Raw genomic sequence first — 13,886 nt, forward strand, 5'->3', positions numbered from 1 at the left:
TAGTCTCTTAGTCTAACCTACAGGGCAGTTGTGATGATAAAATTGAGAGAGCAAGAACTATGTACACCCCTTTGAACTCCTTGGAGGAGCTGTGGGATATAAATGTAACAATAACCATAATAATAATGCACTATGCTAGATGATTTTTAATTTAATCAAGAATGAACTCCTTAAATCCAGCCTTCTATCAAATCCACAGCTTTCCACTCCTTTCAAGTGCCTCCTCCCCTCCATCACTTCAGGTTCATACCACCTGGCTTCCAGGTGAACTGCTGAGTTCTGAGAACAACAGAGCAGTAAGTTGCACTCTCCATTCATAACTGCTGCTCCTGCAGACATGCTGTGGGCCACCTGAATGAAGCTTGCAGACCAGACCCCATCATAGAACACTGTGCCCAATATTATTATTTTTATACAAGCAGGACAAACTTCACCACCACTTCAAATTAATAATGGAAGCACTGCTGTTTCACTCGTACACTTGGAGAGGTTTACGCCTTTACAGTATACCAAAATCATTACCCCACTCTCCAATGTTTCTACATGCATTATTGTATTCACATAACTTTCATAACAACCCTGTGAAAGAGGAAAAACTGAGAGGGAGAGAACAGCCAAAAACCTGACTGGAAAAAGAAGAAACCACAGAAAAGCCACCTAATCCCAAGAGTGGGCAGTTCTGAGGCTACTCTGTACGTGAATGGGTTGAACAATCCAACTGCACTTTATACCCAAAGTACAATCTGCACCAAGGCAGGGGCTGACTGGAAGGAGGCAAGAATAGGGCAATGATTCATACAGCAACACAACAAACAGTCTCCTCCATGGATGGATACCCTGAGATTCCAGGACCCTTCCATTAATTTCTCACTGCACAGAATTTGGGAATTGCTATTGGACAGTCAAGGTGGCATAGTGATTAGAGCACTGAGCTTCAGTGGGGGAAAAGCCAGGCACAAATGCTTTCTGGCCATCCTCAACTTAACATGCACTCACATGGTCATTGCAAAGCTAATACAAGGCTCCGAGCTCCTTGGAGCATGTGAAAAGTCTTAACTACACACATCACAATGGTACTATTGGTTTTACCTTTACAAGATCCTTGACGACATCCATTTTGTTCAGTAAAAGGCAAACCACAATGAATCGTGCATAATAACGCAGCTTCTTAACTACCAGTTCAGGCCTGGAACGGAAGAAAAAAAGAGGAAAGAAAATTGGAGAAGGGAAAATTATTTAGCAGATGGAAGAGAAATGAAGAGGGACATGGCTCCTGTGAAGGAATATCAAGTGATGCCCATGTTAGATTTTAATCACAGCTGTAGTATAGGGAGAAAATATTTCACTTTCAGCGCATGTAGAATTATTGGAGCTTGAGAGGATGAGTGCTTGGAGGAAAAGAGATAATTTACTCTGGAGGTCTACGTGCCTCTCTACTACCTGCCAGCACAGCTATCTGGCCAATGGGAGGGATCATAGCTCTAGAGAACAGGATTTGCATGCAGAAGGTCCCACATTCAATGTCTGGCACCTCCAGCCAAATGACTCAGGTGGCTGCAGATGGGCCAGTGAGATTGACAAATAGTTTGGCTTGGAATAACACAGGTTCATCTGTTCCTAAATCTAACTTCTGACAGAAAGGAACAAAATGGCTGGATTTAGAGCAGGTAAGAAGAAAGCTTGTATCCCTTAAGAAAAGGATTGGGTAAGCTTCAGTCTGTGGGGCAATCTTGGCCCCCAAGGCTGTATTCCCCAAACCATGCCTGCCCAGCTACCCCATCAGCTGGCATCACTAGTGACAACATATGATGGGAGGTAGAGTTAAATCCTGCAATGCCTGTGGCATGCCTGTTCCCACCAGTGTTTTTATACTATAAACCACTCAGCAATCCTCAGGTGAAGGGCAGTATACAAAACAAACAAACAAACAAACAAACAAACTCCTACTCTTCAGCTGACGAGAAGTTAAATCCTGCTCAAGCTTAGCAGGATTCCATGAAAACCCCTTCCTGAACCAGGAAAGGGTTTGCATGGGAACCCCCTGCTAAAATTGGGGCTCTGTTTGGCAGCACCTTGCAAGATGTTTGAAGTCCCAAGTTTGTACCCAGTGTTGTTGTGACATTTCTCGCAGTTTATCATCATGCATTGTTGATTTTTGAACGGATATTCCCTAAGACCTTTAGAGGGTGGCATAGAAGGTAGTGGCAGGCATCCTGGCACCCAGGAGTCTCATGTAGACGATCCCTAGCAAAGAGCACCCCAGGACTGGTTTCACACCTCTGCTGAAGATATCAGACATGTGTTTCCAAAACACTATTCTCTAAAGCAGCTCACATTAAGGCATGTTTGGCTGGGAAGGGGGTCCAGGTCAAAGATCCCAAGCCCTTCACCCTCTCTGCAGTAGCCACTGGGGCACCTGTCAGGAACCTACATTTTTGTATTCTGCTTCCCCTGCAGTAAAGCCCACCAGGGGTGTTGTTGTTGTTGTTGTTGTTGTTGTTAGAAACAGCTAAGAACATATTAAAAAGCAATCATCAAAAAACAAGTAAGCATTAGTAGAATATATATATATTATTTTGGAACACACACACACACACACACAGAGAGAGAGAGAGAGAGAGAGAGAGAGAGATCAACAAAATAAAAAGAACATCACAGCACCAGCTCTTTCCTTAAAAGTAAGCAGCCATAATGGGGAAAACAGTTCCAAAGGGCTGATTGCAGCAAGTTGCTGATTCTGTAGGTTCACCCTATCTATACTGTAGTTAGTTAACGACTCTGGAAAAATGGGCTTGTAAACCCAGCTTGACACTCATATCATCCAACAGATATCTGCTGTGGCACTTGGCTTTGGGTTCTTGCTTTCACCTAAGTTCTTTTCCCAAGTACAGAGTTGCCTTACTCATTATTCCATGTATTTGTGTCTTTTCTTTCTCTTTATCTACTTGCTGGCCAAAGTGTTAGAGGAGCCATTGCTTTGGAACATTGAGCAGAGATAAATCACATTTCTGAAGAACACCTTGGAAACCCTGTTCATTCACAGGCTGGAATATTACATCTGCTGGAAAGGGGAATGTGTTACAGATGGAAGCAGTACCTTGGGCAGTGATGGGCTCCTAAATACCCAAGTGGCTCCACCAACCAGGGTGGTAACTTGCTCTCTTCAACAGGAAGGGCTTATAAAAGATTCCTGAATGAGCAGTGATGAGAAACCAGAACCACAATTCAATGCCAAAAAGGATCTGCACCCTTAATGTTGTGGGCCCAACTCTATGGAACTCCCAATAAGAAGTTAGACAGGCACTGTCCCTACTAAGTTTCAGACACCTGGTAAAGACCATTATGTTTCAGAAGGCCACTGCACCCTGAATGCTTCTCGAATGTTTTGCATTACATTCCTTTTTCTTTTTAGAATCTTTAGGTTTTAACTTTCGGTGGTTTAATTTAGTTCTTAAATTATGTAAATGGTATAGCTTATTGTTGTAAGCCGCTTTGAGACCTAGATGGTTGAAAAGCAGGATACAAACTTTGAAATAAAAATAATAATCTGGAGTCTAAGAACAACTGGAGAGCCACAGGTACCCATGTGGTACAGTTTTGGATAATAGCTTTCTCCTGGATCTGGCTCACGTAAAGTCTTGGCTTCTTCCCTGATTGACTCACTTGGCTCTTACTCCTGGGCCCTCATTCAACAGCTGCCTATGACTCATCAGGGATAGGGAACTTGTAGTCCTTCAAATTCTGCTGAACTGCAACTCCTTCACCCCAGACCCCACCTGGGGCTTGATGGGCATTACATTCTAATGACATCCGTAGGGCCACAGGTTCCCCCATCCCTGCTCCTGCCAACACCCACACCCCCAAGGCAGGAGACACACAGGTACAGGGGGTGGGGTGAAGGGAAAGTGAAGTTGTGATTGTAAGGATGGATTAATAGGATTATAACTGGACTGCTGACTATGGAACTTGCTGGATTGGTGGGGTGGAGCCGGTACTCGGGGGATGTAAGGTTAGTTTGGCAATAGTTATAGGTTTAAAGAGTGAATTGATTCTGGAAAAAGGTGAAAATATGGAGGCCTATAGAGGGGGTAAAAATTAGGCACGGGAAGAAAAAATGGGAGTTTGATTTTTCAGTGATTGGACATTAGGCGAAAATGATAATAGTTAGTTTAAAAGTGGTATAAGATATAAAGGTGTATGTTATAAAATATGAACTATGAAACTGTTGAAGATGATAAATAAGGGAGGAAAACCGGGGAAGGGGGGAGGGTGGGGAAGCCCACAAAATATGGTTTAACAATTATGAATTTAACAATTATGATGATTTTTTTTTTCTGTTTTTGTCTTTTTTCCTTTTTGTCTTTTTTTTCCTTCTCTTTTTTCTCTTTTTCTCTTTTTGTATTTTCTTTTTTTTGGTATGACAATAGATGGTTGGATGGATGAACTCCTGCGTACTGCCCTGGTTCACTGGAGCTCCCTGGTGGCAGGGGGGGGCTTCGGGGGCAGGGGAGGGGGAGGAGGACAGAAATCCAATCATAAAATGGACCACTTCTGACTGTTCACCTGCGTGGGATACTTCTGTGGCAGGGGAGGACCCATGGAGGGGGATGGGAAGAAGGTGGAAAAGGTGTTCATGTATGTACCATTCTTTGTAATTTGTAAAATCAATAAAAATTATGTTTAAAAAAAAAGGAGACACACAGGTAGCCAAGGGATGCCAACTGAACTGAAAGTGGCTGCCCACCAGCTGCCAAGTCACACAAGTTTGAAAATCCAACACTTCTCGCTTTTAAATTGCAAAAAACTCACAAGACTGAGGCATGGCCTGACCTGTCTTCTTTGTTGACTTGGGAGTAGTAAGACCTCTGGCGGATAGCAGAGTAGAAGGAAAAGGCTTCATTCAGGTAGCTGGTTTCAGACGTGCGAAGGCTGTGTGGGAAGAAACACAAAGGGCTCAGTGCTCTGCTAGATGAACATGTACCCCTCCTGCCCTTGGCTGAGAGGGCTGCCCATCTCACGGCAGTCCTCCTGGCACTTCTGACATTCCACTGAACTTTTTGCCACTCTTAATTGCTAAGGCCAGCAAGACTTTCACTACAGAGAGACAGACACAGATACAGACACACACACACAGACACACAGACACACACACACAGACACACACACACACACTGCATCCAGGAAGGGCTGTCACTTACTAGTAGTGGTAGTAAAGCTGCCCAATCTTGGAAGCGATTTCGCCAATTTGCCAGCGCTTTAATCCGTACCGATTGTCCAGAACTTGCCTTTATTTTTGCGGAGAAGAAAGGGATAGTGTCACGTTATATATGTTTATACACATACATATATACTAATTAAAAATAACAAAATATAATACCGAGTGCCCAAAATAAAAGAAATATCTAGAACTGAACATAGTAGGATATACTTATGTACCAAAATCAAGTACAGCAGATCAATATTACAAGGTTCCAAGCAACACAATTATTGCTCCAGTACATTATAATGAGACTCCTTTCTCCATTATCTTGCTGTCTTCCCTCTCTGGTTCTGATTATAAGTGCGAGCTTTACCATACATACTATGCCCCCGATTTTATTTATCCATTCTCTCATGAATAGTGTACTCATTTCCCCCCAAGATTGTCAATAATAATTCTGGAACCAGTCAAGAAATGTTGCATTAATTCCATGAGAGATCCTCAAACTCTCAGAAGGCAGTATTAAGCTCATTTGCTGATAACCACATTTCTCCCTGCCCCCCTCTCATACACACACACACACACACACACACACACACCACCTCAAGGGGCATTTTATACTACATGCTTCCACCAATTTAACTGGCATAGTATCCCCTCCTCCCCACAGACATTTCTGGGAATTGTAGTTTGGCAGAGGTGCTGAAAGTGTTTCATACAGATTCCTAGCCTCCAGCAAGTAACTACCTACTCTGTGAGAGAAGATGAACGACAAGGGAAGTCATACTTCTGCTCTATTCTACCTTGGTCAAGCCACACCTGGAGTACTGTGTCCAATTCTGGGAACTGCAATTTAAGAAGGTCATTGACAAGCTGGAACACGTTCAGAGGAGGGCAACCAAGATGATCAAAGGTAAGGTCTGGAAACAAAGCCTTATAAGGAACAGTTGAGGGAGCTGGGTATATTTAGCCTGCCTAAGAGGAGACTGAGAGGAGATAGGATAGACATCTTCAATAGCTAAAAATGGCTGTCACATGGAAGATGGAGCAAGCTTTTTCCTGCTCTGGACTGTAGGACCTAAACCAATGGATTCAAATTACAATAAAGGAGATTCTGGTTAAATATCAGCAAGAACTTTCTGACAGTAAGAGCTGTTTTACAGTGGAACAGACTCCCTCAGGAGGGGATGGACTCTCCTTCCTTGGAGGTTATAAAGCAGAGGCTAGATGGCCATCTGTCACAGATACTTTAGTTGAGATTCCTGCATTGCAGGGAGTTGGACTAGATGACCAACTCTACAATTCTATGATCCCATGACTGCAAAACAGTTAACTTGCACTATAAATTGTATTTTCACCATTGAGTAATACTCCACTTTTCTGAGGGTTGGTTAAGGCTCTCTTGCCCAGGAAAGGAGGGTGGCCTGGGCAACCTAGCCAACTGGCACCATCACACACACCACTCTGGCCCACATGTTCCTGAAAGAGGTAGGTAGCCATCTCGATGCAGAGTTGGCTCTTACCGGTGCTGCTGCTGGAACTTCCAGAGCTTGGTGTAAACATCAAAGGTCCGCCCAAAATACGATTGCCACTGCTTCTGCCCATACTGAGGCAAGTCTCTGCAAGAGAGCCAATAGGAAGAGTCCATGTTACCAAGCAGGGAAGAAAGGAGGAAGGGCATTCACTGTGAGAAGAGACAGTCCAGAGACAAAATGGTGCTACTTATCTCATCATACCTGCCTCATAATCCTAATGCTAACATTCATGTATCTACTTTACATTATGGAAAATTGTCCATTTGTTTTGCATTTGGACACCTCTTAAGGCAGGGGTCAGCAACCTAAGGCCCATGGGCTGGAAGTGGCCTGCAGAGGTCGTCTGACCAGCCCATGAGCTGCCCCCCAAACTGAGCTGCCTGCTCGTGCGCTGTGCTAAACCGGTGCAACGCAGCGCAGGGACTTGCTTCCGCAGTGCTGAAAATTGCGTCTGCGCACGCACAGACGTCGAAAATCACATCTGCGCAGACACCAAAAATTGCGTCTGTGCACGCACAGACGCAGAAAATTGTGGCCGCACTCATTCACGAACGAGCGACATGCGACCCACGGAGGTATCTCCACAGGACTGATCCAGCCCAGGCAAGATAAACCTTGCTGAACCGTCTTAAGGTATCACAATTAAATTTGGCACCTGAGATCAAGCAGCAGGTTTATGCTTGAATAGACTGGGCAACATTTTGAATCAAGATGATAGGTGGAGCCTTTCAAAACTGCACTGATTTTAACCACTGATTTCAGCATGGCATGGATTGTTTTTTATTGTTGTTTCTAAGAATTCCTGAGCAACATAGGGTATGCAGTTGCTATGTTCCTATATACATATCCATCCAAGATTGGGGTTGTGGGTCATTTTTGTTACTAAAAACATAGATTTTGGGGTGGGGGGCAGATTAAGATCTTGCTAGTATTGTATTCTTCTAAAGAAGATGTCACATACTATACTTCATACCCCATAAATAGCAGGTTTTATTTATCAATGAATAAAATGGCATTTGTCCCACTACTTTCACCAAAAAGAACTGACCCAAAAACTTATAACAGCAGCAGCTTTGGTTTCCTAGGTAATCAAGATATACCTTCCCATAGGCTTATCAGTAACACACTTTAATATGTGAGTAACCATGTTCAACAACAGGTCCCTGGTTCAAATTTCTGGCATGCTAATCTCCCTGACAAAACTCACAGGCACGGCCTTGAGTACTTCTAAGCCTATTCACAAGACACAGTAAGCCCCCTCCCATTCTTAAAACCAGCACCACTCAAGCTTAGGAAACAATCACCTCTCCTCCTGGAAGGGAATGAAATGCTCTATCCACTTAACTGCTATGTAATTTAAGAACATAAGAAAAGCCTGCTGGATCAGGCCAATGGCCTATCTTATCCAGCATTGTGTCCTCACAGTGGCCAGCTAGATGCCTGTAGGAAACCTGAAAGCAGGACCTGGGCACGAGAGCAGCCCTCTCCCCTCCCTATGGTTTCCAGCAACTGGTATCTAGAAGCAATTACTGGCTAAGCTATGGAGACAGATTACAGTCATCTTCGGGCTCTGGGGAGGGTCTCCTCATGACCCATGAGGACTCTCCAGGGTGCTCCCCGCTTAGGCACATTTCACTTTTGTGCATGGGGTGCATAACATAGCCCCCCACACGAATAGGGAGTCACCTGCACTTTTAACACACAGGCCTAGAAAGCTCTCTAGCTTCTGAGCATCATCCACACACATCTTTCAGAGCCAGAAGGGTTACAAAAAACTTCCTTTAAACATTCAGAGCTGAATTCTACATGCACCAACACATTCTGGACCTTTCCTGTGGCCCCACAGCATCTATGCAGCCTACTTGTTGTGTATTGAGTCAAAGGATTTTATATCTGTATTATTATTGTCTGTATTTGCATTAGGATAAAGTAACTGCCTTTTGGTTCCAGAGGGTACAGCTACTATTGGTTCATTTAAGCTGCTGTATTTGGATCCTCTGTCTTATTGGTTTCCTCCAAAAGGCAGCACTGTGATTGCTTGATATTGTTCCCTCCAAAATGTATCCCTTCCTAGCTAGTCCCCTGTCCCTATAAATGTAGCTTTCCTCTCCTCAGTCTTCAGTCTTGTTCACTTTAATAAAGAGCTGTTACTAGAGAACTGTCTCCAGCATGTTTTGTCAAGAGAGCTGAAATCACAAACCCCACGTCACAATAACTGGCGACGAAGGTGGGATCCGGAATGCTGAGGAGCAGTTAAACACAACCCTGCCTCAGAGTCCGGATTGCAGCTGAGAACAAGACTCACTGGCCAGCTGAGAAGACGACCCTGCCCGCTAGGACAATGGAGAGTCCAAGGGTATTGGAGCCCTTCCAGCCATCAGAGCCCCACACCTGGGAAGACTACGTCGAACGCTTCGAGTTCTTTGCAGTGGCTCAAGGGATCACCGATGCCAGCAAAAGAAGGGCCACATTCCTGAGCTACTGTGGGCCCGAGACCTTCAAGCTGGCCAAGGCATTACTTGCTCCAGCGAAGCTGAGTGAGACATCTCTCAAAGATATTCTTGCCTGCCTAACAAGCCACTTGGCGCCTACTGAGACCAAGATGGCCCGGCGGATGGAGTTCCATAAGAGGCAGCAGCATGCTGGGGAGTCTGTATCCACATTTCTGGCTGAACTCCGGAAGCTCGCTCAGCACTGCGGCTTCCAAAATCTGGAAGAGACTCTCCTGGATCGGTTTATTGGTGGTCTGAGCAGCAAGAAAGCCAGAAGACGCATCGTGGCTAAAGAAGAGGTTACCCTTGCTTCAGCCTTGAAAGAGGCCACCGCCACGGAGAATTATGAAAGAGAGGAGCTTGATGCCAGTCGCAAGGCCACTAAGCCACAGATAGAAGTTGCGCATGCCATGGATGAGCTAGAGGCTACTCCGAGCCAGAGCCCAGTCCGTGGGATCGAGTCGGTGCGTCAGGCCTGCACAGTGCACAAAGATCGCCGAGGCAGTTGCCCAGGTTGTGGCGGAAACCATGAAAGGAAGAGTTGTCGTTTCAGGGATGCTATCTGCCGGACGTGCGGAAAGACGGGTCACATCGCCAGGGTCTGTAGATCGGCGGCGTCGGGAGCGACAGGAGCACCTAGACTGGAGCATCGCAGACCGCCCACAGCAACTCGTTTTCTAAAGGACTGCCACTACGTAACGGAGATCAACGGGAGGGCCGTGCAGTTTCCAGCGCAAGGCAAGGCACACGTCAAGGTGAAGATTGAGGGTCAGCAGTGCGACATGGAGGTGGACTCCGGATCCGCATTCACCATCGTGTCGGACCAGACCGCGAAGACATTCTTCCCCAGGGGTAAGTTGCCCCCTCTGGAGCCCTTTCCGGCAACCTTGCAGTCGTACTCAGCAGGCCGCATCCATGTTATGGGAATGTGTGCCGTGAGAGTACAGTTCCGGGACAAACAGGCTGTACTCAAACTGGTGATTGCGAAGGGCAGTCGCCCCAGTCTCCTGGGCACTGACTGGTTCCCTGCCCTGGGACTGAGTATCTCAGGGCTTAATTCAATCCAAACCTGCCCTGAGATGAGTGAGGTATTATGCAAGGAATTTGCTGGTCTCTTTAATGGAAAACTGGGTTGTTATAAAGGGCCCCCAGTTGACTTCGAGTTGGATCCCGGGGTGGCTCCAATCCGACTCAAACCAAGGCGAGTGCCATTTGCACTGCAACCCAAGATCGAGGCAGAGCTGGATAAATTGGTCAAGCAGGGAGTTCTCTCACCCGTGGACTCTGCTAAGTGGGAGACTCCAATCGTCACACCCCTTAAAGCAAATGGGGAAGTCAGGATATGTGCAGATTACAAATGTACTATCAATAAGGCACTCAGGGGAAACTCATACCCCATTCCAGTCGTATCACATCTGTTGGCTAAACTGGCTGGGGGCAAGGTGTTCGCCAAAATTGACCTGGCACAAGCTTACCAACAGCTGCCAGTAACCCCACAATCAGCGGAAGCACAGACTATTGTCACACATAAAGGGGCGTTCAGAGTTAACAGATTACAGTTTGGAGTTTGTGTGGCCCCAGGGATTTTTCAAGGGCTCATGGAACGCCTGTTAAGAGGTCTGCCGGGGGTCTTGCCATTTTTTGATGATGTTTTGATTGCTGGAAAAGACCCACAGGAACTGGTTGCGCGTGTCCGTGCAGTGTTGCTCAAGTTCAAGGAGGTGGGGTTGCAACTGAAAAAAGAAAAATGCAGTTTTGGGGTGCCAACTGTGGATTTCTTGGGGTTTAAAATTGATGCATCAGGCATCCACCCCACAGATGCTAAGATTAAGGCCATCATCGAGGCACCACGACCACAGAACAAGACGGAGTTGCAGTCATTCCTGGGACTTATTAACTTTTATCATTCGTTCTTACCCCAGAAAGCTTCGGTAGCTGAACCATTACATAGACTATTGCAGAAAAAGTATGTGTGGCGATGGGGGCGGGAGCAGCAGAAGGCTTTTGACTCCTTGCGAGGAATGCTGAGTAGCAGGAGCGTCCTTGCTCATTATGATGAGTCAAAGCCGCTGGTCCTGGCATGTGATGCCTCTCAATACGGTCTGGGGGCTGTGCTGAGTCATAGGGAACCGGATGGGTCGGAAAAGCCCATCTCTTTCTATTCCCGTACGTTGTCGCCCACAGAGCGCAACTATGCTCAAATTGATAAAGAGGCACTGGCTATTGTGTCCGGAATCAAAAGGTTCTATGATTATTTGTACGGTCGCCATTTCTCCATTGAAACGGACCACAAACCACTGTTAGGGTTGTTCAACCCAAACAAACAAACGCCACAAATTCTCTCCCCCAGAATGTTGCGTTGGTCAATATTCCTGAATGGGTTCCAGTACACCTTGACCCATGTGCCGGGGAAACAGTTGTGCCATGCTGATGCGCTGAGTCGATTGCCCCTTCCTGGCGGGAGCAATGAGGATCCTGCTCCGGCGGAGCACATTATGATGCTAGAAACACTTCCGGGGGCTCCTGTAACAGCTACGGATATAGCTGAGAAAACTAGGAAAGATGCTGTTCTCTCCCGTGTGCTCACTTGGGTGGGGAGGGGGTGGCCAGGTGGTCCGCATGAAGAAAAATTCAGGCCTTATGCGACAAGGCAGCACGAATTGTCCATGCATAAGGGTTGTCTCCTATGGGGAGATAGGGTGATAATCCCAGCACCACTGAGAAACAGGGTTCTTGAGACGCTTCACATGGGACACCCGGGAATGGTCAGGATGAAGTCGCTAGCCCGATGTTATGTGTGGTGGCCTGGAATGGACCAGAACATAGAACAATGGGTACGAACATGCAAGGCATGCCAAGAGGTGCGGCCAGAAGTGGCCAGAGCACCAGTCCACTGGTGGGAGCAGTCCAGGACTCCCTGGAGCCGGCTGCACATAGATTTTGCTGGGCCATTCCAAGGGAAGGTCTTTTTGGTTATCGTTGATGCATATTCCAAATGGTTAGAAGTGGCGATGGTCCCTAGCATGGCATCAGCTGCCGTAATCAAGGTGTTGAGGCAGCTGTTTGCTACCCACGGGTTACCTGAGACCATTGTATCAGATAATGGGGCAGCTTTTGTATCCCAAGAATTCAGGGCATTCTTGGCTGATAACTTTATAAGAGGGGTCACATCCGCGCCCTTTCACCCATCCTCCAATGGGCAGGCTGAGCGCATGGTAAGAACAGCCAAAGAATCCATTGCGCGCTTAATGGAGGGTAACTGGTCGGCTCGCATTGCGCGAATGTTATTTTTGCAGCATGCGACGCCGTGTACTGCGACGGGCAAGTCGCCAGCCGAGCTGCTCTTAGGTAGAAGACTGGTAACGGTGCTGGATTATGTCCACCCAGATAAAATGCCAAACCGTAATTCAAGAGCAACCCCCCAGGCTGAGACTGACACAACAAGGTATCTCGCCCCTGAAGATCTGGTCTGGGTGAGGAACTATTCACGAGGTCCGCGGTGGGTGGCCGGTGTGATCACCCGGGCTAGTGGACCTGTGTCCTATTATGTGACCTTGGAAAATGGGCAAGTTTGGAAGAGACATATAGATCAGCTGAGGCGCCGGGCGCTCAGCAGGGAGGAGTCAGATAATTCATCCCTGGCTAATGACGCACAGCTGCAAGACCAGAGTGAAAATGGTCCAGAGGTACAGTCACCAGGGGCTTCAGCAAATGAACCAGGGTCTGCTAGTCCTCATGATGACGAGGTACAGGTCGGGGACCCTGAGATGTCTGGGACTCCATCTGTTCCTGATGAAACCCCTATAGCAGCCCCTCCACCACAGGTAACACCCAATCCAGAACCTGCAACACCTGTTGTCAGGAGATCAGGTAGAAGTTGTAGGACCCCACAGTACCTGAGGGATTACGTCTGCTGTGCTCACTAGGGGGGGAGGGGTGTTGTGTATTGAGTCAAAGGATTTTATATCTGTATTATTATTGTCTGTATTTGCATTAGGATAAAGTAACTGCCTTTTGGTTCCAGAGGGTACAGCTACTATTGGTTCATTTAAGCTGCTGTATTTGGATCCTCTGTCTTATTGGTTTCCTCCAAAAGGCAGCACTGTGATTGCTTGATATTGTTCCCTCCAAAATGTATCCCTTCCTAGCTAGTCCCCTGTCCCTATAAATGTAGCTTTCCTCTCCTCAGTCTTCAGTCTTGTTCACTTTAATAAAGAGCTGTTACTAGAGAACTGTCTCCAGCATGTTTTGTCAAGAGAGCTGAAATCACAAACCCCACGTCACAACATACTGATGCCAATGCCTTAGTATGGAGCCAGTGTGGTGTAGTGGTTAAGAGCGGTAGACTTGTAATCTGGGGAAGCGGGTTCGCGTCTCCACTCCTCCACATGCAGCTGCTGGGTGACCTTGGGCTAGTCACACTTCTCTGAAGTCTCTCAGCCCCACCCACCTCACAGGGTGTCTGTTGTGGGGGAGGAGGGGAAAGGAGATTGTTAGCCGCTTTGAGACTCCTTCGGGTAGTAATAAAGCGGGATATCAAATCCAAACTCTCCTTCTCCTTCTTTCTCCAACACTACCTAAATTCCTCGAAGAACATTGGTACCCACAAAGGGAGTCATATGTCTAGCACTGACAGCACAAAGTCTACTGAGGATGCAC

At 46.7% G+C, this 13,886-nt stretch overlaps 1 protein-coding gene across 7 annotated transcripts in view; it reads right to left on the bottom strand.

Annotated features, from left to right (window-relative positions):
• Nucleotides 1–13,886, bottom strand: part of SCAI (suppressor of cancer cell invasion) — a 90,794-nt gene that overhangs the window by 31,285 nt on the left and 45,623 nt on the right. For 6 of the 7 annotated variants that reach the window (XR_009557033.1, XM_035112857.2, XM_035112855.2 and 3 more), the window contains 4 exons: nucleotides 6,724–6,819; nucleotides 5,199–5,285; nucleotides 4,810–4,929; nucleotides 1,090–1,186 (listed from right to left, as the gene is read on the bottom strand). Coding sequence is in view for 6 of the 7 variants with exons in the window: in XM_035112857.2 (XP_034968748.1) it covers nucleotides 1,090–1,186; nucleotides 4,810–4,929; nucleotides 5,199–5,285; nucleotides 6,724–6,819 (400 nt within the window). In the remaining variant the exon portion in view is untranslated. The remainder of the gene's footprint in view (nucleotides 1–1,089; nucleotides 1,187–4,809; nucleotides 4,930–5,198; nucleotides 5,286–6,723; nucleotides 6,820–13,886) is intronic. The other variant, XM_035112856.2, reaches the window with a different exon arrangement.

The sequence above is a fragment of the Zootoca vivipara genome, chromosome Z (genome assembly GCF_963506605.1).
Source record: "Zootoca vivipara chromosome Z, rZooViv1.1, whole genome shotgun sequence".
NCBI classification, from domain to species: domain Eukaryota; kingdom Metazoa; phylum Chordata; class Lepidosauria; order Squamata; family Lacertidae; genus Zootoca; species Zootoca vivipara.